A 26,869-nucleotide genomic window follows, 5' to 3' on the forward strand; every position below is an offset into this window, starting at 1 on the left:
CTGTGAATCCCAAATCTGGCTATAGATTAAGAAATTCTGTTGCCCTGGAACTCAGTATGAGTGGTGAAATTGCCATCCTGATTCACAGGGACCCATAGCCCTGCTAATAAATTCTCTAGTCCATGTCTACTCGCAAGTGTCAGTGGATGTTCCCCTGAACTGTAAATGGCAAGACTGAAGAGCTAGCAAAGAGGAAAGCTCAGGCAGCAGGTCTCTATTATGAGTATGAGGCCAGAAGGGTCTATGCAAATGAGTGCAGGTGTCCTCAGACTCCCGAAGAATGCATTTTGCACAACAGGAGCACTGCAGACACAATGGATTGTCACAGGACACCGCATAGATGCATGCGAATTTTTAAATGCTCATGGTGTGTACTGTTCGGCTTTAAATTGAATGAGTGCAGATGAGAAATTGGGTAGGTGATGCATTTTCCATTGTCAATGGTTTTTAAACTTTGAGAATATTCACTCCGAGGCATTCCTGAGACATAAACAAAAAGCTGGGAAGATGACTCAGCAGTTAGGACATTGGCTCGGTGGCCTCCCCACTATCTCCCGGGCCACCATGTTTCTGAACTGTAAACACAAACCTGCAAAGCACAGGAGCCATTTACCTCTTTCGTTGATCAATACAGAGCTCACCAAAGTCAGAAAACTACAAACAGTCCCAGAATGCATTGTGCCCACAGCAAGCTTCTGTGAGAACTACAAGCATGTCTCAATGAGAACTACAAACATGGCGGGGTGCAGAGCAAACACTTCTGGGATTGTTTGTAGTCATCTCCGCTTACGGCCAAGCCATAACGTGGTGCAGGCGCAGAAACACAATTCCCAGAATGCTGCGGGCATTGTTTATGCCTTCACAAGGCAGCCTGGGTTGTTTTCCCTCCCTGGTAGGGTAGCCTGGACCGGAAGTCGCCCTGAAGCTGTTTTCCACTGCTGCAGAGGCCCTGGTCTGGGAAGTCACCGACCAACCAGTGCACACATCCTTTCCCCCGGTCCCACGGTTCTGTAAATGTCCCCTCCCTTTGCCCCTTGCCATCTTAGGAATCAAGACCTTTCTAGGAGCATCTCCGTGATGTCATCGCCCCGCCCCCTGGTAATGGAAGTAAACACCAGCTGCTGGAAGTAGCTTGTGTAGAGGAAGAATGTGCAGTTTGCATTCTTCTGCTCAGAGGCCGCCCACCTCGTCTATGGGAAAGGAATCCTGGGGTCTCGGCCCCCCTTTTTTTTGTAATTGCGGCCCTCCCAGTCAAAGCAGCGCTGCTCTCTCGGGAAGGCAGAAACGCGCTCACCCTGATAAATATTTTTAAAGATTAAACAACATCAACAACAAAAGGCGGCGCAGTGGCATACACCTAGGATCCCAGCACTGGGGAGGCAGGGGCAGGCGGTTCTCAGTGTGTTCCTGAAGAGAAAGCGAGTCCAGGAAAGACAGGGACACAGAATCGCTATTTCTTTCCCAGGATCCCCAGGGACAACAGGTTGGATCCCCAGGGACAACAGGGTGGTGCATGAACATCTGGTTCCCTCTGGTGATGTGCACGTGTCCATGAAGACAGAGCGCTCCTGCACCTAATAGCTAGATTTATATATGAGATAATTTTAATACTATATATTTTAATTTAGTAAAGACAGAACTGTCTTGAGTACCCACATCCTCTAGTCCTGTGGCATCGTTGGATGAACCACTGAAAGATAATGGCCTTATTCTGCCCTAAACATGGAGGGACCCTGTGCCAGAATTAAGCTCAAGGGAGTGGAGGGGAGGGGGATGCTAAGGCATTTACCTGGGCCCCTGCACCTGCATTCAACCTCTAAAAGTTGTTGCTGCAGGCTATGGAGGACACAGGTTTTCCCTTAATTTAGAAAAAAAAAAACTTGAGAGAATTTATTCCAAATTTTAATACAAACAAGTAATTGACCTGTATTGTACATGCACAACAATTTCAGTTGCTCTCCTCTGCTCACACACACAAAAAGCATAAAGTGTACATGACACTACTTCACTCTTGGAGGAAAACATGGCTGTGCTTTGGGCTGGTTTTGTGTTTCTGAGTTTTCTGCAGTGCTGTGGCAGTTATGATCCCACAGGTGATAACACATAGGGTGATCAGGAGTACCCACCCAGGTACATAAAGGGGCAAGGTGCAGCAACTTTGATACAAAGGATAAAGACCAAACAAACCATTCCCGGATGTGTAAATGGACAAACACACACACACACACACACACACACACACACACACACTTGAGGACCACTTCATTCCTTCTCAAATAACAAGGGTTCCAGGTCCTGAAGTAGTTTTGAACAATTTTTGTTTTGTTTTCATTTTAATGGCCCACATACAGAAAAAATTTGGAGAGGGATTTGGTTCTGGCTCCTGATTGGTATCAAATGAGAGCAAATTCCCACTGATCTCCATTTATTGAGGAATATCTGAGGATGCATATGTCTTCAGTCATGGCCTCTTAAAAGACTATCATAATATTTAGTGAAGTTTAAATAGCAAATGATGATGTTATTCCTGTTACTCAATTTCATCTCTGGTGAAAATTCATATTCTGAGGAACATGTGGAAGGTTTTCTAAAACGACTCTCCCCTACATGCACCACTTTCACACACTCAAAAAAAAAAAATACAGCATTACTCTTTTCCCATGTCTGACAAAATCATAATTTCTGAAGAGCCTACACTGCCAAAAACTCACTAGCTAGCACCCAGAACACATGCACCTATCACGAAGTATAAGAACCTTTGATACAATGACCATCATCATGTACCAAGATGGCCAGTATGAACCAGACAATCACAGTGAGGCTGCCCACTGACCAGTGTTATAGTGGAATTCAAATAAAATTATAGTCTTTAACCCAATAATCACTCTGCATGGTAGACTGTCCAGGTGAGTCAGAGAGGGAGACTTGTGCTTGTGAGAGTAGCATCACTCCCAGCAGCCACAGAAGTAGACATGCAGCTCAGCTCTTCCTGCCAGTCTTCACATTCTCCCAAACTGTGCTCAGCCTAAACCCAGAAAACCATCAGTACCCCTACCTTCCAGCTAGCTCCAAATGACAGTGAAGCATCTCCAACACTTCTAAGAACATGAACACTTCCTGATGTGTGCTTGACATCACTGAACCAGCCAGGAAAATGTCTGTTATTATCCTGGAAGTAGTAACTGCGTGGCTTTCACCACCATCATACAAAATGTTTAAATAATGTGACATCTTCCAAAACACACAACAGGAAGCATCAATGTAACTTGGTATTGTTGCTTTTTTTCCCCTCTCATTCATCACAGCAAATTCTCAGTGTAGCTATGATTTTCTAGGTCCCAAAGTTCCTTTCTTACAATCCTAATATCTTCTCAAACCAAAATGAAGGTTATAACCGAACAGCTATTTGTTTCCTCCTGAGAAAATGTACTTATCAAAATCGAATTGGTGAATTCCTTTTTGATGGGGTCACCCAAACTGGTGCACCTCTCCAGAGAAGATGAAAAAGAGTAAATTCCCTAGGATGGTGTCCTAAAGTGAATCAAGTATGGCAAAGCATGATAATAGGAGCCATGCTGGCCCTGCTTTGATTTCCAGAGTCTTCAATATTTCACAAGGACAAACAGTGAGGTCAACCAAATCTCAGCATATGGTTCCTATATTATCATTTAAGATATGCACAGGAAAACAATAGGTTTTTTTTTATTAGGATTTTCCCCAAAGACCTTCACATTGGCTGTTTGTGCACGGGGTGCCCACAAATACCCAAAATCTCATGGGTCTGAAAAAGGTAAAAAATAATAGTCAGAGAACAAAAAAACACCCTTGAGAGAAGACAAATTCTGTACAATTAGAACAAGGACACAGAAATAAACCCACACTCTTACTAAAACTTTACTTTCAACAAAGACAAAACCATACAATGGAAAAATGACAGCATCTTCAACAAATAGTTGTGGTCTAACTAGATGTCTGCCTGTAGAAAAATGCAAATTGACCCCTTTGTATATCACCATGCAGAAACTCAAGTCCAAGTGGATCAAAGACCTTGACATAAAACCAGAGACTCTAAATCATTTAGAAGACAAGGTAGAAAAAAGTTTGGAACTCAGTAACATGGGAGACAATAGAACAAATCAGCGCAGGCTCTGAGATCAACGATTAATAAATGGGATCTCAAGAAACTGAAAAGCTTCTGTAAGTCAAAGGACATTATCAAAAGAACAAAACAGCAGCCAACAGATTGGGAAAATAGCAACACCAACCCTACATCAGACAGAGCATTAAAAATCTAAAATATACAAAGAACTTAAGAAATTAAACACCAACAAATCAACTAATCCAATTTAAAAATGGGGTTCAGAGCTAAACTGAGAATTCACCCCAGAGGAATCTCGAATGGTTGAGAAGAACTAAAGGAAATCATCAAAGTCCTTAGTCATCAGACAAACAGAAATCAAAATGACTCCAGGATTCCACCTTACACCACTTGAATGGCTAAGATAAAAAACTCAAGTGACAAAAATGCTGGTGAGGATGTGGTAAAAAGGGAACATTCCTCCACTGCTGATGGTAGTGCAAACTTGTACAACTTCTCTGGAAATCAATCTGGTGCATTTGCAGAAAATTGGGAATAGTTCTACCTCCAGACCCAGCCATAGCACTCCAGGAATAATATCCAAAAGTTGTTCCCTTATATTATATAACAAGGACATTTGTTCTACTGTGTTCATAGCTGTTTATTCATAACAGCTAGAAACTGGAAACAACCTAGGTGTCCCTCAAATCTAGAAGAATGGATAAAGTACTTCTGGTACACTTACATAATGGAATACTCATCAGTTATTAAAAATAAGAAATCATGGAAACTGCAGGCAATGGATTGAACTAGAAAAAATCATCCTGAGTGAGGTAGCACAGACACAGAGAGAAACACATAGTATATACTCACTTATGAGCGGATATTAGATCTATAATACAGGATAACCGTACTACAATCCACAGACCCAAAGAAGCTAAATAACAAGAAGGGTCCACAGGAGGGTGCCAGAATGTCACCCAGAATAGAAGACAGAATAGATAGCAGAAGTGGATGAAGAGAGGGAACTGAGCAGAATTTTTTTTGTGACTCTAAGACAGTCTATTTATTGTCCACAAAAGAATCTTTTTATGGTTTTTTGCCATAAATATAGATTCTATTTTATGGGAAATGGTTGCTTTGGATACAGTCCTCTCGTATATATATATATATCTTACGGCACTGGACATATTCCATGAGACCATGAAAATCTTGTTATTGAACTTGCCATATTTTTACATATTTACACATATATCTTAAGAATTTCATCTCACACTAGGAAAGCATTTGTTGAAAGACATTCAAATTAAATGTCTTCAAGTGAGTGCTTGCAGTCTCCAAATCATTTAAGATACAGATATATACACATACATGTTGACAGAACCTTTTTCCATTTTATTTTGTACTTTCAACTATAAGGTGAAAATGTTTTATTGGCTTGATGACAGTGAATTACTTACCAATAATATAAGATTCTGATGCTACCCTTGCTTACCAGTGAGGCTTACCTGGCATGGAAGAAGCCGGTCCATGTTTCTGTAGGCTTTAGATCCCATTTCAATTTTGTTCAACAGCGTTTTATGGAGGGCATGGGACACTCCATTCCATATGGAATAGCTGGGCTCAGAAATGGTCACCACATCATTTTCTTCTGGTTTAATCTCTATAGAAATTGGGTATGGGTCATGATTTTCACATAGCAAAGCAGGAGGTGAGCAATTAAAGCCTGTCAATCCAGAATTTATGGAAGTAAAAATCTCCTGGGTACTGGGAGGCTGCAGAAGACAGAAAGTTCATTAAGCCAGGGATAGCTCTTGTCTTCGAATATGAGAAGCTTCCTCTGAAAAAGTTCATCAAGTCATTCCTATTTGATAGGGACTCAAAATAAAATGTGTTGGTTTGCCATGTTCTACACTTTCCTTCTGGTTGAAAATAATTTATTTACCATGTGAAAAAACTTCAGTTTCTTATATGACTACAGAATACCTGCACTTTTACCTGTGTATGTTGGTTCAAATTCAGCAAATCAACAGCAAATAGTACCCAAGTTTCAATTAGCTGGCTGTTTTTCTGCAGATCTACACAGATCTTTCTTTCTTCCTTCCTTCCTTCTTCCCTCCCTCCCTCCCTCTCTCTCTCCGTCTCTTTCTCCTTCCTTCCTTCCCTCTTCTTCCTCCTCCATCTCTTACTTTTTCTCTTTGCCCATATGCATATGCCTTTAGGCCAGATCCTTCTGTACTGAGTCCCCAGCACCTTAACAACTAAGCCCAGTGCACCTTACCTACTCAACCTTCAGCCCCCCCTGCTCGTGCACCCGCGGGCCAGCAGAGGGCGCCAGAAACTTGGGTACTCAGCAAATAGTACCCAAATTTCAATTAGTTGGGTATCTTTTTCTTTCTTCCTTTATTTTCTCTTTTTCTTTCTTTCATTCCTTACCTCTTCTTCCTCCTCATCTCTTTTTCTCTTTGCCCATGTGTGTATGCCTTCATTCCAAAGGTGGCCAGATCCTTCTGCATTGAGTCCCCAGCACCCTAACAAGCAAGCCCAGTGCACCTTACCTACTCAACCCCCAGCCCCCTAAAAATTATTTATAGGATCTTCCCTGCTCGTGCACCCGCAGGCCAGCAGAGGGCGCCAGAAGAACCTATACAAGGTCCTGCACAGCCTCACTCCTGGGTGGGGCGCACCCATCTCCCCCAGGAAGCTTGCAGGCCTGATGATAGTGGAGGACTGTGCGTCTTCTCATCCCGCCATCCCCCTGCCTTCGGTTCTGTCCCCCGCACCAGCAGCTCGGGGACTCCAGGCGGATGGATGGAAGGTGAGGGGTGGACAGAGGAGGGAAGCGGGGAACCCCAAAATCCCTCCTACTCCCCTTCCTCCCCGCCTCCACCCCACGTGTGAGCAGGACTATGAATTCATAACTGCTTGGGATAAGAAGAGCGCTGACCTGGGAAAACCGTTCCGGGTAGCAGCGCGTCTCTGGCGGAAGTCCCGCCCCTTATGGCTTCGCTTCCAGATCCGCACGGCAGAGAGCAGAGACTTCCGGGCTCGGAGGCACAGAGGCCGCCCTACCATCTCCCTGGCCCCCGCCACGGGGCTGTACACACAAACCCTCTACTCACAGACATATCTTTATCCATTCGTTTCTCACTTCGGAGTTCTTGCTGGTCACTTAAGTCTCATCGGTCCCAAGATGCATTGCGGCAGAGTCCCAGCGGCCTAAGAACTACAAACGTGGCTTCAGAGCAAGGACTACTGGGATTGTATCAGCAAACTACAAAAATGGCGTCAAGGGGGCGCGATGCATCCTGGGATTGCTCGTAGTCCCGAGCCTGCGTCCCTCCTTCTTTGCTACCTGGACCGTGGCCCCTGAATCGCCTACAAATCCCAGAATGCCAGTGTGCTGTTCCCAGCATCATAAACGCTGGATGGTGGAGATGCCACTTGGTCCTCCAGGGCGCATAGAGAAACCCAAGACGGGCGCCGCGTCTTTATCCCTCTTTTCAGAGTCGGCGTAGGTTGATGACGCACTTCCGGCCTGCTTTGTTTCTCCCCCACCCCCTGGCGCGCTGTCAGGGATTGTGAGCTGTCCTGGCGGCGTTTTTGGGGAGATTGTGGCCGCGCGCCCCGCTTTCCGAGAATCTCATCGTGGTATCGGAGGCTGCGATGGCGGCGGCCTGCGCGGTGGTGCTGGCATTGAAAGCAGAAGCGGAGGAGGAAGAGAAGGACCCCGGGGACTGGCGAGACCCCGACACCTCCCGGAGACGCTTCGGGCGGCTGCGCTCCGGGGACGTGTCCGGCCCGGAGGAGGCGCTGAGCCGCCGGCGGGAGCTGTGCCGCCGCTGGCTGCGGCCCGAGCGGCGCTCCAAGGAGCAGATGCTGGAGCTGCTGGTCCTCGAGCAGTTCCTCAGCCTCCTCCCGCGCCGGCTGCGCCACCGGCGCCCCGAGAGCGGGGAGGAGGCGGCGGCCTGGGCGCGCTCCCTGCATCCGGCCTCCCCGCAGGTGAGGACCCCCCCAAACCCCGAGACCGTAGGCGAATGACTCTTCCCGCCGCTGTGTTAAGGGCTCCGAGAGGGAAGGGCTTATTTTGGGGTGTCAGGGTAGAACAAGAGCCACAGTCCAGGCCCAGGAAGGTGCAGCAGGGGTGGGGCTGGTCCCCTTGTTTCCCAATTAGCGGTGAGGAGGAGGTGGACGCCGGCCCTCCCCTTGTCTCCATTCCGCACATTCAGCCTAGTCAAAGCTGCCGGGAGATGCTGGCTAGCTCAGGCTAGTCCCGAAGCCGTGTTTCAGGGGTCCCTGAGTCCAGTCGAGGTGACATGGTACGCTTTGTTACATTGCCACTCTGCTCACCAGCTCCTTGCTCTCAGCAGAAACAGCGAGCACTAACTGAGGTCTTGCGCCTCTCCAGGGCACCCCGACTTTCAAGGCCGAGGCTGAATGTCCAACCCGGGGAGAATGGCAGCAGCTGGCCCCAGCTGCCCGGAACGGCTCATGCGGAAAGAGCATGGAGAACGATGGGAGCACGGCCGTGCAGGTGAGTGAGGCTTCTCTGACGCCCTGTGGTCCACGTGGCTCTAGTGAACCAGGGTCTCCTCCCGGATGCTGTGATAAGCTTCCTTCCCAGAAGGCCCCAGTTCCTGTCCTCTTGCCTCTGGAACCCCTCTTCTTCCCAGAATGCCCCAGTTCCCACCCCACCCCTGCCTCCCTCTCCCTAAGCGCCCAGGGGAACAGATCTTATAAGTCGACCCCCCCCATCCCCCGACCCCACCAAATCCTGGGCTGGGCCCATTTTCTCTCTGCTCACATTCTCCCATTTCAGGCCTGGAGAACCAAGCTGTCTGGAACCCCGACCTGATCCCAAAGCAGGAGGAAGACTGCAAGGAGGAGGCCAAGCTTGCACAGGCCTGGGTACAAGGCACGTACACAATTCCCCCCCACACCCAGACAAACCCCCAAAAGATGCTGTTCTACCACTGCCACAGCTCCAGGGTTCTCCAGGAGAGCCAGGGCACATGGCCACCTAGCACGACCAAGGAGGAAGGGCTTTGGAGAAGTGGAGAGCCAGGGCGCATGGCTACCTCTCAGTTCCCCTGTGAGGCCAAGGAGGAGGGGCTTTGGAGAAGTGACAACTTTGAGGAGGTTACAACAGCCCCTGCCCTTGCTCAGGATCAACTGCACCACTTTTGTGAAGTAGTCCCCACTGGAGAACAAGTTTGCTTTGGGGAGTGGTACTCGGCTCATGTCCTCCATCTGCTACATTGAGTCGGAAAACAACTGATGAGCCATGCTAATCTCACTTCCCTTCCTTCCTCCCTCCACTTCCTCCTTCATCCCTTCATCTCCATCCTTTCCTTTCCAGCCCCTGAGTCTTCTTAATTCATGTAGGAAGCATTTCCTTCTGACTGCCTTGAAGCAGTTGACTGTGTGTGTTTACTGAGAGGTCGTAGGTGGACTGGACCTTACTATGGTCGCAGATGTAGTCCCTGAACGTGAGCTGCAAGTCAGCCCCTCAGGCCAGTGTGGTGCACAGGCCTGTAATTCTAGCTTGACTTTGAGACCAGTATGGGGTTCACAGCAAGTCGGAGGCCACCCTGAACTCTGTGTAGGAGGCTCTTCCCTGACAGAGGGCAAGCCAGCCTTCAGCAGGAGCAGTTGTGCAGTGCAGTGAGCCCATGAAAATACTCAAGCCTAAGTCAAAGGACAGCCTTACGACGTTAAAAGTAATGGTGCGTACACGACTTACCTCCATAAATGTAGCTAACATTGCCTGTGGATTTCAGAATTGAAATGGATTTTATAAACATATAGATCAGTTTTATTTGGCGGGGGTTTATGGGGCAGCTTGGAAAATGCTGCTGTTTTTGTCTGTGAGGACAGTGTAAACTAGGTTTTCTCCTTCATCAGGTGGGTGAGCAAGCACATTAAGAAACCAATTCACTCCACAGTCCTCAGCTTAGGCTGGCACCCCAACAACATTTTGCTGGCTGCAGGGTCATATGACTTCAAATGCAGGTGAGGATAAATGGGCACTGCCTGTTGCGCAACACTGACAGGTACCCATTGGGCTCCTTTATTTGCAAAGTACAGTACCCTGTGAGCAGCTCAGTGATAAAGGGAACTTCCTGTTCTAGAAAAGGAGCTAGGGCTGGGATGTGGCTCAGCAGGTAGACAACTTGCTGAGCTGGTTAATGTCCCCTAGCACTGCAGAAGCCCGGCAGGTGCTGCACGCATGTAAACCCAGCACTGCATGTTTACATGATTAGAGGCTCAGTTATAGACCAAGACTGAGGGCAGCCAGGTATATGAGACTCCGTCTCAAGAAAGAGTAAAAGAACAAGTGAACTGATGCACAGTTATGAACAGAGCAAAAGATATGATGGACTCAGCCATGGGGTTAGCAGGAGCTGCAGCAGGTCGCAGGGTGCAGCAGGCTGGCCGGTACAGCGAGGGGTCTTAGGCACAGTTGGTAGTCTGGAGTGCAGGTGAGCTCATGCTATGACCATCCGTCCATCTCTTTCAGCCTGTCCGTCTCAGTTTTTAAGTCAATTGATTTTATTTATCTCTGTGCATGTGGGTATGCACGGTTGGCTCACCCTGGTGTCCCTGATCTTGGGATGAAGGCTCTGTAGGGAGTCTCTCTGTTTGTTTCCTTTGGGGTTGTGGATTGAGATGCTCCCGTCACTTCTGAGCTTGGAAGAAGAAAGCAGTTCTTTGGGTCTGCATCTGCTGAGCCCTGTTCTGTCCCTACCAGCCCAATGCTGAGGCTGTGGCCTTTCCTCCGCCCTCCCTCCCTGTCTTCCTTTTGCTGCCTTCTCCTCCCTCTCCTTCTCTCTCCTCTATCCCTCTTTCTTCCCTTTCCCTTACTTCTCCGCTCACCCTCTCTCCTCTCTCCCTTTCCCTCTCCCTTCCCCTCCTTCCACCTCCTCTCCCTCTTCTCTCTCTCCCTCTTTCTCCCACTCTCCCTTCCTCTCTGTGCCTCTCCCCTTCTTTATCCCTTTCTCTCTTCCCCCTCTCTCTCTTTCTCTCCCTCTCTTTTCTCCCTTTCCCTCTCTCTCAGTCCCTCTCTCTCCTACTCTCTCTCCCTTCCTCTCTCTCTCCCTCTCTCTCCCTTCCTCCTTTTCCTTCTCCCTCTCCTCTGACACCAGATGGCTGTGAGCCACCGTGTGAGTGCTGGGACTCGAACGCAGGACCTCTGGAAGAGCAGCCAGCACTCTCAACCTCTGAGCCATCCCTGCAGCCCCCCTGACCTTGAACTTGTAGCCTTCTGGCCTCTACCTTCAGATGGCTAGGGCTCCACGCAAGTACAAGTACCCAGTGTATGTGGCTTTGGGGACCTGGCCAGGGCCTGATGTAGTCTTGGGCCTACCAGCTGGGCCACATCCTGGGTGAGTGAGCCCTCCCACTCTAGGACAGAGTCTCGTCATGTGGCCCTGAAGGATCTGGAGCCTACTGCACCCCCAGCCATCTGTCGGTGTGGGGCTTGGGGGAATGGCCTCACTCTCTCCATGGACCTCATGGTCTTGCTCTTCTTTTAGCCAGGTGTCCATTTACAAGGTGGACCAGCAGGACAGTCGAAAATTATGCACCACTGGCATCGATGGGGCCATGATGATCTGGGATTTCAAGGTATGTCTCTCCAGTGGCAGTTGGCAGCACTGGGGTGCAGCCCGGGCCATGCATGCACTATCCACTGGGCCGCCTTACCACAGTGCCTGGCAGAAGAGCTGGCCCCAGAGTTCCTAAGACAAGGGGAGCACAGTCCCTGGCAGGTGGGTGGGTGGTGGTTCTGAGCCACCCTCATCATCAGGAAAGCTTGGTGCCGTGTTGAAGCCAGCAGCCCACACAGCTGTGCACAGACACAGCTTCTCAGTTTACACAGTTGGCTATGGGCTCGGTCCTGGAATGCACAGGTTTGGGAGGCTGAAGCTGAGGGATTGCTCTGAGCTTGGTGCTAGCCTGAGCTAGATGATAGAACCTTACCCCACACACACCAAAAAATAATGCAATGAGCCGAGAAGATAGAACATGCACGCAACACACAAACACACACACACACTCATACATGCAACAAGTGTGATAATACAAAAAGTAGTATAGGGCCTGGAGTGATGGCTTAGCAGTTAAGAGCACTCGCCTAGACCTCAGAATTTGGTTCCCGACACCCCCTTGGCAGCTCACGACCAGGCCCATGAAATCTGATGCTCTTCCACCTTCCACAGACACCAGGCACACATGTGATGTATGCAAAATTACGAACATACATACATACATACATGCTTACATGCATATATACATAAATTAGCTGGGTGGTATAGCACACCTGTGACGCCAATACTCAAGGAGGCAGAGGCAGGGGCATCTCTGTGAGATCAAGGCCAGCCTGGTCTACAGATCAAGTCCAGGACAGCCAGGGCTATGTAGAGAGACCCTGTCTCAAAAAAAAAAAAAAAAAAAAAATTGATATAAATAAATCCTGAAATAAAGGTCCACACTTAGGGACACATGTCTTTAATTCCAGGAGTCAGATGAGGATTGGTCTCCATGGAGTTGGAGGCAGCCTGGTATACAGAGTTCCAGGCCAGCCAGACCAGGCAGTGAGGGGAAAAAGTGGGAGGGAAGGAAGGCATGGAGGGAGGGAAGAAAGGGAGAGGGAAGGAAGGAAGGAGGGAGGGAGGGAGGAAAGAAAGGAGGAAGGCTGTGTAGCCGGAGGTGATGTGAGCTCTTGGGGGAAGGAGATTACATGCCCTGAGGCCAGGGAGTACAGCAGTGTGGCAGAGAGCCAAGGTCTCCAGGGCTGACAGAGCTCTGCTTTCTCCAGACCCTGGAGTCATCCATCTAAGGCCTCCTCAGCATGTGAGGAGGAGCTACTCATACTAGGACCGGGGCTCCTTAAACAAAGTAACATGTCTTGGACATAGTGATATTCACTTTATAAAATATATACTTTAAATATTCAAACTGTATGAGCAGGGACAGCAGAGAAAAAAGCAAAATAGCATCTGGTCCATTATTACAGTGAGTAATTTTTTATGGATGAGAGAGGAAAAATGTTCAGAGGCACGTAGAAGAATTTAGATCAGAGAGAAAAAGAAGCAGACTTGATATGACCAAGACTGTCTCAAAGAAAATAGAGAATATTAGGAGAAAAGTAGAGGTAGCTTTGACAGAGACAAAGTATGCTTTCATCAATGCACAGGCTGGACCTAGGGCCCCCCCTCACTTTAGCGCGTGTGCAGCTTGGTCAACATGTGGGTCCCTTAAGAATTGGACTGAGAGCTTTCACTGACTGTTGCTTACCCTTAGTTCCCTTTCCCCTAGCCGGGATATCTTGCCTGTCCTTATTGAGAGAGCATGCTCTTAGTCCTGCCTCATGTGATATGTCAGGGTGGGTTGGTACACATAGTAAACCTCTCTGAAGAGAATGAGGTCATGGGGGAGGGAATAATGATGGTGGGACTGTGAGGAGAGAAGGGATGGGTGCCTGTGATGAAGATATGAAATTAATTAATTAATTGGTGGAAAGAAAGACAGGGTAATTTCTAGAATATTTAGAAAATTAGGATAGTGCAGAAAGAGATGAGGCTGTTTGGGAAGGGACAGGAATCTACATGGGTGTTTTGAGGTGTATAACAAGTACATTTACTCCCCCTTCAGGCATCCCAGAAGCCATCATGGGTGTTAATATCCTGATAGGAGCCACAGGTTAGTAGAGAGCAGTATGTTCCTTTTGTCACAGCAAGAAAAATGGTTATTTTGCTGGACAAGGACTATTTCACTAATTCTGGATGAATGCTGTTTTTGGTATGTGTGTTTGTTTGTCTGTTTTTGTTGTTGTTTGTTTCTAATCACCAGAATTCCTTTGATACTGCATGTTGAGCAGGTCCAGGACTGACATTTTTGGATAATTGCACTTCGTGGGACCTAACAAGTTTAAACTTGTTTTTTAAATTATTTAATTAAATAGTGTAATCAGGAGAGCCTGATTAAACTATTCCCACCTATTATGTCCTTTTAAAAAGTAATGGGTTTAGTTATCACATGCCACAATAGAGATTTCTTTCTGATACGTTTTTATTTCCCATACTCAAATGTGTCATATTTTTAAAATTATAATTGTTTGGCAGAATATCTTTATGAAGAACCTCACAGTCTGGTAGAATTGTGCGATCTTAAAGAGAACTGTATAATTACATGTATTAATGAAATTATACACTTTGCAGAAGTCAAATCATTACTATCACCAAATACAATCACCATAAAGACAGGTAATTCTAATTTTGAATGGTTTGTTCATGGTTGTTATATGTCCAAAGTATACTACATATTTTATTACTAAATGTATAGAGCATCTCCCATGTTTCAGTTATAATTATTTGTGTATCTAGGATTAATATATAAAATTTACTGTATACTAATAAGCATGTGTACTCCTCTCCACTCCTCCAAGCTTTCTGACTTCTCTGTACATGAAGCTTTCTGACCATATCTCAATAAAGCACATTCATCTTTAAAGTATTCTATGATTTTTGCATGTGTTAGACTCTAAGGTTCACAGTTTTAATGATTTTGCATGCAGCCTTTTTTTACCTGGGCCTTTAACAGATTAAAAAATTAGGAATTAATAATCTTTGGAGATGAATATAAATTTCCTGATATTTTTACATTGCTGTGTTTTAAATATTATTATTATTATTATTATTATTATTATTTCAATTTATTCAAATTATATTGTGGCTGTGGCCCTCTCCCTCATCTCCAATCTCACTCTCTTTCCCTCTTCTCCCCCTGCACTCCTCCCCTAGTTCACTGTTAGGGAAGGTTGTCCTCCCCTTTTATTTGACCCTGTACAAGTATTCCCCCTATTTGACCCTATATAAGTATTCCTCCTATTGTTGTGCTGATATCATTATAGTTATCTAACCTTCTATCTAACATCTGTTCTCTGTCTACTGTCTATATCATATATCTATTACACACGCATACACACACACAGTTTTGAATATGTTATTTCTTCAAAACACATGTGGCTCAATTTTTTTTTTTTAAATCAATGTCTTAAAGTCAAAATTTGAAATGCAAGTGTCACTTTGTCAGTTATGGCCTGAGCCTTGGAATGTTGACATCACAGTGGTTTCTCCGCCTGACTGCTACAGAATGTTTACACTTCAGTGGTTTGTCTACAAACTGCTGTAGCCATTTTGGTTAGTGCCAGGAAAGAAAAGGATAATTTTGTGCCCAGTGAAAGGTTCTCCATTCCGGGCTCCACTGTAAAGGTATTTTAAAATGATCATTATGATTTTTATGCTATACTAATGGTTGCAGGAAGTGGTCTGTCTTGATTTCTCTAGAACCTAAGATCTAATTCTTAACAGTTGTTTCATGAAAAGCTACTCCTGTTAGCAGTAGTCAGTACCGTTCCCCCAAAGAAACAAAGTTACCATGATTGAGAGTATGCTCTGAGTTATTATACAAGAGAATGATATCCATGTATCTTCAAAACTATATACCCAATATATGAGAGATTATTTTCTCTTTCATCTAGTTGTTTTACCCACTATGCCAACAAAGTTTTGTTGGAAAGTGCTCAGATTTCAGCCCCAAATTCAACAACTTTCTAGTTTCAAACATATATTTCTCAATATGTGAACACTGGTTCTGCTAGATAGGAATGACTTTCTAGACATACTCATTTAATTTCAATTTTATCATGAAACTGCATTGGCAATATTTTATAAAATACCTTTACATTATTGCTGGATGCATTTGATGACAACCTTGGCTGATGTCTCTCTTTGACTGTTCAATTCACAGGGATCTTTACTCCTTCCCAAGTAAAAACTATGGCTTGTCAGTACATATTCCTTGAATGAAATAAAATGATTTAGGCATAGTAGTATTCACTTAATAAAATATATACCTTAAATATTCCAACTGTATGAGCAGGAACAGTAGACAAACCAGTAAAATAGTAGCCACTCCATTATTACAGGAATTAATTTTCTTATGGGTCAGAAAGGAAAATGTTCAGAGGCACCTGGAAGAGTTCATAGCACAGAGAAAAAGTAGCAGACTTGATATGACCAAGACTGTCTAGAAGAGAATGGAGAATATTAGGAGAAAAGTAGAGATAGCTTAGACAGAGACAAACTATGCTTTCATAATTGCACAGGCTGGACCTAGGTGCACCTATACATATGTAGCAGATGTGCATCTTGGTCAGCATGTGGGTCCCCTAACAATTGGACTGAGGGCTGTCTCTGACTCTGTTGCTTGCCCTTAGTTTCCTTTCCCCTAGCTGGGTTGTCTTGCCTGTCCTTAGTGAGAGAGGAAGGAAGCTCTTAGTCCTACCTCATGTGATGTGTCAGGGTGGGTTGTTACACACAGTGAGCCTCTCAGAAGAGAAAGAGGGAATGGGAGAGAGGAGAATGATGGTGGGACTGTGAGGAAAGAAGGAACGGGGCCTGGGATGAAGATGTGAAATTTATATCTAAATTAATTTGTATAAAAAAAGGGTATTTCTAGACTATTCAGGAAATTAGGATACTACAGAAAGAGATGAGGCTCTTTGGGAAGGCACAGGAATCTGGACGTGTGTTTTGAGATGTATAACATGTCCATTTACTTCCCCTTCAAGGAACCTGGAGGCCACCATGGCTGTTGATATCCTCATAGGAGCTACAGGTCAGTAGAGAGCAATTTGTCCCTTTTGTTGGAGCAAGGAAAATGGCTATTTTGCTGGACCAAAACTTTTACACAAATTCTTGATGAATGCTGTTTTGGTATGTGTGTTTGTTTGGTTTTTTGCTTGTTTCTTTCTAATCACCAGAATTTCTTTGAAAATGCATGTTGAGCAGGTCCAGGACTGGTATTTTTGGATATTTGCACTCCCTGGGACCTAAATAGTTTATACTATTAAGACAGCCTGATTACTTTCTTTACACATATTTATTACTATTTTGAAAATAATGGGGTTAGTTACCATGGGGCACTATAGAGATTTCCTTCTAATGTGTTTTTATTTCCCATACTCAAATGTATCATATTTTTTAAATCGTAATTATTCAGCAGAATATCTTAATGAGGAACCTAACAGTCTGATAGAGTTTTGCTATCTTAATGAGAACTGTATAATTACACATATTAATGATATTACACACTGTGCAGAAGGCAAAAATTATTACTATCACCAAAATACAATCATTTTAAAGACAGGTATTCTAATTTTGAATGATTTGTCCATGACTATTATATGTCCAATGTATACTACATTTCTTTATTATGAAACATACAGAGTATCTCTCATGTTTCAGTCACAATTCTTTGTGTATCTAGGATTAATATATAAAATTTACTATATACTAGTAAGCACGTGCACTCCTCTCCACACTTTAAAACTTTCTGACTTCTCTGTGCATGAAGCTTTCTGACCTTATCTCAGTAAAGCACATTCATCTTTAAAGTATTCTATGATTTTTGCATGTGTTAGACTCCAAGGTTCACAGTCTTAATGATTTTGCATGCTACCTCATTTAACATGGACCTTTAACAGGTTAAAGAATTAGAAGTTGATAATCTTTGGATATGAATATAAATTTCATGATTTTTTTACATTACTGACTTTTAGTATTCATTTTTATTATCATTATTACATTTTTTCAAATTTTATTGCAGTTGGGCCTCCCTCCCTCATCTCCTCCCAATCCCACCCTCTTCTCTTCTCCCCGTATGCCCCTTCCATAGTGCACTGATAGGGAAGGTCCTCCTCCCCTTCTATTTGACCCTAGTCTGTCAAGATGTTTTATACAAGTATTCCTTTTATTTTTGCACACATATTATTACAGTTATCTATCCTGCTATCTAACATCAATCATCTATTATCTCTTTCATATATCTTTTATACACACACATGCATATGGTTGTAAAAATGTCAGTCCAAACATGTGGTTCAAGAATTGTTCAAAATCAATGTTTTAAAGTCAACAGTTTCAAAGAATGAAATGCATGTCATGTTGTCAGTTATGGCTTGAGCCTTGGAATGTTGACATCACGGTGGTTTCTCCCCCTGACTACTACAGAATGTGTACACTTCAGTAGTTCATCTCTAAACTGCTGTAGCCATTTTTGCTTAGTACCAGAAAAGAAAAGCTTAATTTGTGCCCAGTGAAAGGTTCTCCATTCCAGGCTCCACTGTAAAGGTATTTTGAAATGACTATTATGGGTCTCATGATAGACTAATGGTTTCAGGAAGCATTATGTCTTGATTCATTCAGATTATGTAAACCCAACTTCTTGAAAAGCTACTCATATTACAATTTAGTACCATTCCCCAAAAGAAAGGAAAAAAATACCTGAAGTACGCTTTGAGCTATAAAGGAGAAAGGTGTTTGTATATTTTCAAAACTATATCTGACCAAGTTATGAGTGAGGACTATTCTCTATACCATCTAATTATGGTACTCATCCTGACTACAAGTATTTGTTTTAAATTTGTGTCAGATTTCAACTTTAAAATCTCAAAAGCTCTCTGGTTTTCAACAGACTTTTATTGTTTCTGACATATTTTGTGTTCTTTGGCACCTAAATCTCAATATTTTGATATAGATTCAGATTAGACAAGAACTGTTTTCCAAACATGTTCTTTTACTTTCAGTTCTGTTATCATGAAACTGAATTAGTACTATTTTTAACATACCTTTACATTACATACCTTTCATTTATGTGCATATTGAAAACCATTGACTGCTGTCTTTCTTTGACACTTTCATTCATTTCATTAAGTGCTTTCTAACTAAAATCTCTGGGGTCTCTGTATACATTCCTTAATTTTAGCAGAGTAATGGTCACTTTTACAGATATATTTTAAATACTCAATTATATGATCTGGATAACAGAAAAAAACACCAAATCTTAGATGATGACAGGAAAGAATTTTATTATGGATAAAAGAGGAAAAATGTTCAGAGGATTCTAGAAAAGTTCAGACCAGAAAGGAGAAAAATACACTTCATGTTACCAAGCTGTCTGGGAGAAAAGAAAGAATATTAAAATAGAAAAGTGGAGATAACTCAGACAAGTAAAGTAACTGACTTCATAAAGAGATAGAGAGTAATCCTAGAATATTTTGGGGAGTTAGCAGAGTGTAGGCTTGTTTGGGAAGTGACAGGAATACATGTGTGTGTTCTGAGATGTATAACAAGTACTTTTACTCCCCTTCACTTGACCTGGAGGCCAGCATTATTGCTGATATCCTCATATCACAGGTTAGTGGAGTGCCGTATGTCCCTTTTGCCAGAGGCAAGGAAAATGACTTCTCTTGCTGTATAAGAACTGTCTCAAAAATTCTTGATGAATATTGTTTGTTATCTGGTGTGTCTATTTTTGTTGTGTTTGTTTGTAACCCCATAAGTCTTTCTATACTCCATCTTGAGATGGACAAAGATGGCCATTTTTGGATATATGTGCTCCCTACTGACTAGTTTAAACCATTAGAAAAACCTGATTATTTTCTTCATGTCTATTTACATTCACTTACAAAGTAATGGATTTATTTAGTTATGGTGTTTCAATGCCAATACATAGATGTATATCAGTATTTCTTTTTTTTACTGCATTCTAATGATTCAGCCATTTGAAAGAATTACTGAGTAGAAAATCTTTATGAAATAAAATAAAATCTTCATATAAAGTATACAATTTGGTAGAGTTTTTCTATCTCAATACTCTAAAATTATACATATTAAACTACACAGTTTAGAGAAGGTACAGTTTACTATCAACAAAATTCAAGCATTTAAAGAAATAGGCATTCTAATTTTACATGATCTGTTCATGATTATCATGTGTCTAAGGTTATACTATATATTTAATCATGAGATTTACCGAGTATCTTCCAAGTTGTTTCAGTTACAATTTTATGTGTCTTTAGCCTTTACTATATACTAATAAGCAAGTATCCTCCTCTATAGACATCAGTGCTGTCTGACTTTCTTGTGCATGAAGCTTTCTGACTATCTCAGTAAAGCACAGTCCCTTGAAAAACCTATGATTTTTACATCTGTTAGACTCTAAAGTTCACAGGGTTAATGACATCTCCATGCTGCCTTTTTCAGGTGGAACTTTGATAGGTTAAAAGCATTAGGAATTAATAAATGGGGATGAATATACATTTCACCATGTTTTGTACCAAGTATTTTGCCTCTTATTACACACATATTACATTAGGGTGAACAATGACATCCATGTTGCTACTCCACTGTCCAATTTTTAGGGGTCATCTACTTTGGCCTTCATTTAATGTTTGGCATCAATCTGGCTTTTTTTGTGAATCACTCTAGTATTTGAGTATTTCTTTTTCTCTCCAATATGTTGCTTTGCAATGTGCTTCCTGCTTTTATTTTTAAATCATGAATAATATTGGTAAACCTCATGAATAATGGATAGTCTTTATTACTCAAATTTTAAAAATGATTTTAGTTGAAATACAACTACTTTATTCACCCCCTTCTTCACTCTGAACAAGTGGTTCTCAACTTGTTGGTCCTGAACCTTTTGGAGATGGCATATTTGATATCTTCCTATCAAACACTTAGAACTCATAACAGTAACAAAATTACAGTTATAAAATATCAATGAAATAATTTTATAATGATAAACCATAATAACCATAAAATATTATGGTTGTATTCTATGACATGAGTAACAGTATTAAAGTGTTAACCATTGATCTATATCCTACCAGCTATACTTCTTCCAACTTGAGTCTTCTCATGACTCTCAAGTTGATCACTTCTGGGGAAAAAAAAAAGCCTATTTCTCCAATCTATTCCCAATACATCTCTTCCTAAGTGGCCTCTTCCTTTCTATTACATTTTAAGTATGTTTGTAGCTCAACAGAATCCTGCTTTGGGAATTGAGCCTGTGTTTTAAAACTATGCACCCTTTGAAATATAGTATGGATATCAGTCTTGTTATTATCTACGGAATATCTGTTCTGTTAGGTCGAGACCTGTCCCAGGAGAATCCATATTTACCCACATGGATGCCTATGAGGAGTTCACCTCCGATGAAATATACTGAACCTTGCTATGCCAAGGCCACATGAAACTCAGAAGAGACAAAAGAAGAGAAAAAACTACATCTCTCCTTGTTCAATGATGTTTTGGTTGTGTCTAATAAACTGTGAGTATGTCCCTCATGCCTGCCATACTATTAGAGGCTACACTTTGATTAGGCTTTACGGTACAGAAATAAAATAGTTTTTTTAATTTATGTTTTGCTTTATAATTCATTATTTCCCCATTTTATTTCTTATTACACATCATCCCATGTTCTTACTTGGTCTCTTTTAAAATCATAGCTTATTTTTTAATTAATTGTTGTTATACAAATATATATATATTAAGGTATATACACACACACTTTTGCATTGTCACATATGAGCATGGAGGTATTTCCTGGGACCACATCACATATAATCTCCAGAGGCCATAATCATAGCCTTCATATCATTTTGAAAGGTATAAAATTGGTCCTGACCTCATCAAGTACATATTTTAAGGGGTATTCTCATAAGTATGTAAATAGATTTTAGGAAAGACATCAATAAAAGTCTACTCAGTTTGGGGGGTAAATTTTCTGGACATCAATGAGTAATATTCCTGAAGATCTACTTAATAAATTGTGAGAAAAATGAAAAGTGAAGGAGAGAGTTTTTCTATACATTATAGAGACAACCAAATGCATCCAATTTTCTCTCAACCCTGAGAGAAAACTCTCAACGCTCAACATTTTTCTTTTTCTGTAAGTTCCCACCCTAGAAAATGGTGACTTGGTGTCTGACCAATGCAGGCCTAAAATAAGTGAAGGGCCTAGCTGTCTGTCCAATTTATTCATCTTTCTTGTCATTTCTACTCAGCTCCCCTTTACTCTGCAGTTTGAAATCCTTATTTTATTTTAAAAGATATTAATCAACTTAATTGAAATAAAAAAATACTGATCATTTTCCATCGATTTGTGAAACAGGTGAATTTCACTTTGACTTTTGAGGATAATGGAAACTAAAATGGGTGGTTTTCTTAAAAGAAGATCTGTTTGTTCCCCTTACCTTTGGTTGAATTGCAAAAGCAGTTAAAACTGTTTTGAGATTATCATTTATATTATGAAAAGAGAATTATCAAGGTGATAAGAGATGATTGTCATTTTTCCATTTTCAGTGCAGATTATTTCTAATCAGAAATATTACAATTAGAAGTTACAGGTTTTATTAAGTATTACTTCTGGGAGGGGGATCCAAGATTGCAGCAACCAACATGCACCATATCTGAAGGGCACAGGATCTGAAACTCCGAAATTGGTGAGTGGAGGTGCTGATGAACCTAGAAAAATGACATCAAGGCTTCCAGGGAGAAAGGGGACTAACTGTGAACTGAGACAATTTAAATTCATGTCACCTGCGACTCCTGGGACTTCACCAGGAACTTCTCTGCCGACGTCTCCTGGGGACTCAATCCCTAGGTGTTTCCCCTTATCCACCTCCCTACTCTCTCCTTGGCAGAGGCAGCAGAAGTGGCCCACAGTGCCCACCACAGAGCATAGTGTCCAGCCCACAATGCTGGCTGTTCTTAGCAAAGAAACCTGGCTCAGGATGTGGGACAGAGAATACTCAACCCCTACCACCACCAGGCACTACTCTGGGACCGGCTGCTATTATCCTTCCCTCGCAGAGGGGGAGGCTATGGAGGCAGCCTGCAGCATCTGCCACAGAGCACAGTGTCCAGCCCCCAGTGCCGCGGCTCCTAGAACAGCCCACAGTGCTGGCGGGCACCAAGTTCTGTGGCTACCAACACCACTGAGCTGACTATTAACCTACATTCACATTTGCCCCACCAGGATCAAATCTGAGAGTAGAGAACAAGGGGAACCTCTGCTTTCAGATTGGCCCTGCTAGACAGTGAATGTGCCTTCAAGTGAGTGCTTGCAGAGCCCCAAATCCAGTGACCCTCTATGCAAGCAGCCAGACATCAGATCCCTACCACCCATGTCCCTATTGTGGGCAACATAGCGATTCTTGGGATAGTGTTCTCAACATTGAAACCTCTGCTCTCCAGGTCTACCAGTGAATTCCAGGCAAACAATTCCTGGAGCCCAGATAGACTTGTATACCAGTGGCCTGTAGGCCACTGAGGTAGTCAGAGAATCTGTGCCTAAGCACTGCACCCAGTAACAGCACCTGTGAATAGTGGCAGCATCACATTCCTCCCTTAGGTATAGCAGAAACACCAATGCACGCTCTCAAACCGGTGGACCTCTCTCATCTTCCTCAAAAAAAAAAAAAAAAAAAAATCCAGACAAAAAAATTGACCCAGTCTGAAGTACAGACTCCAGGAAAAAACAGTGAGGGTTGCAGATAAGCAGATGGTCAGAGGCTGGGGTGAGAACACACACAACAAAAAGCACGACATCATGGCTTCACCAGCAACCCCCAAAATCAATGGACATTTCAGTTTATCAGAAACACAAAAAAACGACTTTAAAAGTATGTTTATCCAGTTATTAGAGGCACATAAAGAGGAAATAAATCTCTCAGAGAAATAGACACACAAATAGAGGCACATAGGAAGGAAATGGACAAAGCTCTCAAAGAAATACAGCCAAACAAGTAGGGGCACAATTAGTGACATACAAAGAGGAAACAAACAAACAAAAATAGAAGCCATCATAGAAAGGTAGGAATCCACATTCAAACAGATAAAGGAAACGGTATAAGACATGAAAACAGAATTAGAGTCAATAAAGAAAACAAAGGAAATCCTGGAGCTGGAGAACTTAGAGAAAAGAACAGGAACCACAAAGGTAAGCATCACCAATAGAATACAAGAGGTGGAAGAGAGAATCTCATCTGTTGAAGATACATTTGCAGAAATTGATACGTGTCTCAAAGAAAAAGTAAAATCAGAAAAGTTCCAAACACAAAAAGTACAAGAAATCAAGGACACCATGACAAAATCTAATAATAGGAATAGATGAAAAAGAAGATACCAGGCTCCAAGGTCCAGAAAATATTTTCAAGAAAAATTTTCCAACTTAGAGATGTCCATAAATATCCAAGAGGCATACAAAAAACCAAATAGACTAGACAAGAAAAGAAACTCCTCGTGTCACATCATAGTCAAAACGCTAAACCTACAAAACAAAGAAAAAATACTAAAAGCAACCAGAGAAAAAGGCCAAATAACATATAAAGGTAGACCTATCAGAACTACACCAGATTTCTCAAACTATGAAAGCCAGAAGGGCCTGGGCAAGTGTCATGGAGACTCTATGAGACCACAAATGTCAACCCAGACTAATATACCCTGCAAAGTTTTCAATCAACATAGATGGAGAAAACAAAATATTCCATGACAAAACTAAATTTATGCAATATCTACACAGCAAACCACCCCTACAGAAGATACTAGAAGGAAAACTCCAATCCAATGAAAACAACTTCACCCAAGAAAACATAGGATATAGATGAGTACAAAACAAAAAATCAAAAGAATAAAAGTAACGAAACAGTATCACCACCAATCCCAAAACAAAAGAAATTCACATTCATTGGTCACTATTAATTATCAACAAAAGTGTACTCAACTCGTCAATAAAAAGACACAGACTAACAAAATGGTTGCAGAAACAGGATTGAACATTCTGCTGCATCCAAGAAACACACCTCTGCAACAAACATAAACACTATCTCTGAATAAAAGGGCTGGAAAATAAAGGTTTTTCAAGCAAATGGACCCAGAAACAACCTAGGGTAACTATCTAATAAAATAGACTTTAGACCAAAATTAATCAAAAAAGATGAGGGGCACTACAGTCTAATCAAAGGAAAAAAATCTACCAAGACGACATCACAATTCTGAACATCTATGCCCCAAATGCAAGACCGCCTACATTTGTAAATGAATGAAATATTATTAAAGCATAAATCACTCATTGATTCCAACACTTTAATAGTCAGAGACTTAAACAATCTATTGTCACCAAGGGAAAGATCATCTAGAGAGAAAACAAATGGGGGAAATAAAGGCACTTACAGAGGTCCTAAAGCAAATGGACCTAATACATGTCTACAGAACTATTCATCCGAATTCAAAAGAGCACCTCATGGGACCTTCTCCAAAATAGACCATATAGTTGGTCACAAAGCAAGTCCTAACAGATACAAGAAGATTGAAATAATCCCTTGCATTCTATCTGACCAATATGGACTAAAGCTGGACCTCAACAAGAATGGAAATAGCAAAAAGCCTACTCACTCATGGAAACTGAACTCAATGACAGCTGGGTTAGGAAGAAATAAAGAAATAAATTAAAGACTTCCTAGAATTCAATGAAAATGAAGGTACAGCACCCAAATTTATGGGACACAAAGCAGTGCTAAGAGGAAAATTCATAGCACTAAGTGCCTTCAAGAAGAAATTTGTAGATATACCACAATTTGTGCATCCATTTCTCCACTGAGGGGCAACTGGGCTGTTTCCAGCTTCTTACAAATAAAGCTGCTACAAAAATGGTTGAGCAAATGTCCTTATTGTGTACTTGAGCCTCTTTTGGGTATATGCCTAGCTGGGTCTTGAGGAAGCACTATTCCTAGTTGTCTGAGAAAGCGCCATATTGCTTTCCAGAGTGGTTATACAAGTTTACATTCCCACCAGGAGTGGAGGAAGGTCCCCCTTTCTCCACAACCTCTCCAGCATGTGTTGGAGAGGTTGTGTTTTTTAATCTTAGTTAAAAACTTAATCTTGAGTTTTTAATCTTAGCCATTCTGATGGGTGTAAGGTGAAATCTTAGGGTTTTTATTTGCATTTCCCTGATGGCTAATTAGGGTGAGCATTTCTTTAAGTGTTTCTCTGCCATTCGATATTTTTCTATTGAGAATTCTCTGTTTAGCTCTGTACTCCATTTTAAATTGGATTACTTGATGTTTATGCTGTTTAACGTCTTTAGTTCTTTATATATACTGGATATTAGTCCTCTGTAGGCTGTCGTTTTGTTTTGACAACAGTGTTCTTTGCTTTACAGAAGCTTTTCAGTTTCATGAGGTCCCATTTATTGATTGTTGCTCTTAGAGAAATTGTGGTATATCTAAACAATGGAATATTACTAAGCAATAAAAAACAGGAAAATCATGAAATTTGCAGGTAAATGGTGAGATCTGGAAAAGATCATACTGAGTGAGTTATCCCAGAAGCAGAAAGATGCACACGGTATATACTCACTCATATAGACATATAGTATAGGATAAACCTAGTAAAATCTGTACACCTAAAGAAACTAATCGAGAGGGAGGACTCTTGCTAAAATGCTCAATTCCTATCCAGAAAGGCAAAGAGTGTGGACATCAGAAGAAGGAGAAAAGATGGAACAAGTCAGGAGCCTGACACAGAGGACCTCTGAAAGGCACTGCCCTGCAGACTATCAATGCAGATGCTGGGACTTATGGCCAAACTTTGGGCAGAGTGCAGGGAATCTTAGGAAAGAAGTGGGAAACAATAAGATCTGGAGAGGACAGGAACTCCACAAGGAGAGCAACAGAACAAGAAAATCTGAGCACGGGTCTTTCCTGAGAATGATACTACAACAAAGGCTATGCATGGAGATAACCTAATACTTCTGCACAGATGTAGCCCATGGCAGTTCAGTATCCAAGTGGGTTCCATTTTAAGAGGAACAGGGACTGACTCTGACATGAACTGATTGGCCTGCTTTTTAGTTACCTCCCCCTGAGGGGGAAGCAGCATT

At 42.4% G+C, this 26,869-nt stretch overlaps 3 protein-coding genes across 4 annotated transcripts in view; 2 read left to right on the forward strand and 1 right to left on the reverse strand.

Moving 5' to 3' along the window:
- LOC110543186 (zinc finger protein 560-like) overlaps nucleotides 1–7,312 on the reverse strand; it is a 51,451-nt gene extending 44,139 nt beyond the window's left edge. Inside the window, exons 1-2 of one of the 2 annotated variants that reach the window (XM_060376541.1) lie at nucleotides 7,201–7,312; nucleotides 5,587–5,741 (exon numbers count right to left, since the gene is read on the reverse strand). In XM_060376541.1, the coding sequence (XP_060232524.1) occupies nucleotides 5,587–5,634 (48 nt within the window). In that variant the 5' untranslated portion in view covers nucleotides 5,635–5,741; nucleotides 7,201–7,312. Of the gene's footprint in view, nucleotides 1–5,586; nucleotides 5,742–7,025 lie in introns of both variants that reach the window. The other variant, XM_060376540.1, reaches the window with a different exon arrangement.
- Nucleotides 7,313–7,625: 313 nt separating this feature from the next.
- LOC110543837 (zinc finger protein 394-like) lies at nucleotides 7,626–21,346 on the forward strand. The gene is made up of 7 exons (XM_060376526.1): nucleotides 7,626–8,080; nucleotides 8,487–8,612; nucleotides 8,898–8,997; nucleotides 11,618–11,704; nucleotides 13,733–13,780; nucleotides 16,713–16,759; nucleotides 21,076–21,346. Exons 1-3 carry the CDS (start codon nucleotides 7,745–7,747, stop codon nucleotides 8,931–8,933), a joined length of 498 nt encoding a protein of 165 aa, XP_060232509.1. The 5' UTR covers nucleotides 7,626–7,744; the 3' UTR covers nucleotides 8,934–8,997; nucleotides 11,618–11,704; nucleotides 13,733–13,780; nucleotides 16,713–16,759; nucleotides 21,076–21,346.
- The window catches only part of LOC132651298 (zinc finger protein 79-like), a gene marked incomplete at its 3' end in the record, with an annotated part of 135,868 nt that continues 118,541 nt past the window's right edge, over nucleotides 9,543–26,869 (forward strand). Inside the window, exons 1-2 of the mRNA XM_060376528.1 lie at nucleotides 9,543–9,742; nucleotides 9,983–10,090. Coding sequence (XP_060232511.1) covers nucleotides 9,543–9,742; nucleotides 9,983–10,090 — 308 coding nt within the window. The remainder of the gene's footprint in view (nucleotides 9,743–9,982; nucleotides 10,091–26,869) is intronic.

The sequence above is a fragment of the Meriones unguiculatus genome, assembly GCF_030254825.1.
Source record: "Meriones unguiculatus strain TT.TT164.6M chromosome 13 unlocalized genomic scaffold, Bangor_MerUng_6.1 Chr13_unordered_Scaffold_45, whole genome shotgun sequence".
Taxonomy (NCBI): Eukaryota; Metazoa; Chordata; class Mammalia; order Rodentia; family Muridae; genus Meriones; species Meriones unguiculatus.

What these genes read in the sequence shown, in the direction of transcription:
- LOC110543837 (XM_060376526.1), top strand. Translation starts at nt 7,745, where the DNA reads ATGGCGGCGGCCTGCGCGGTGGTGCTGGCATTGAAAGCAGAAGCGGAG. An exon ending in TGCATCCGGCCTCCCCGCAG is followed by an intron (nt 8,081 to 8,486) that starts GTGAGGACCCCC and finishes GCGCCTCTCCAG; the next exon opens with GGCACCCCGACTTTCAAGGC. An exon ending in ATGGGAGCACGGCCGTGCAG is followed by an intron (nt 8,613 to 8,897) that starts GTGAGTGAGGCT and finishes CTCCCATTTCAG; the next exon opens with GCCTGGAGAACCAAGCTGTC.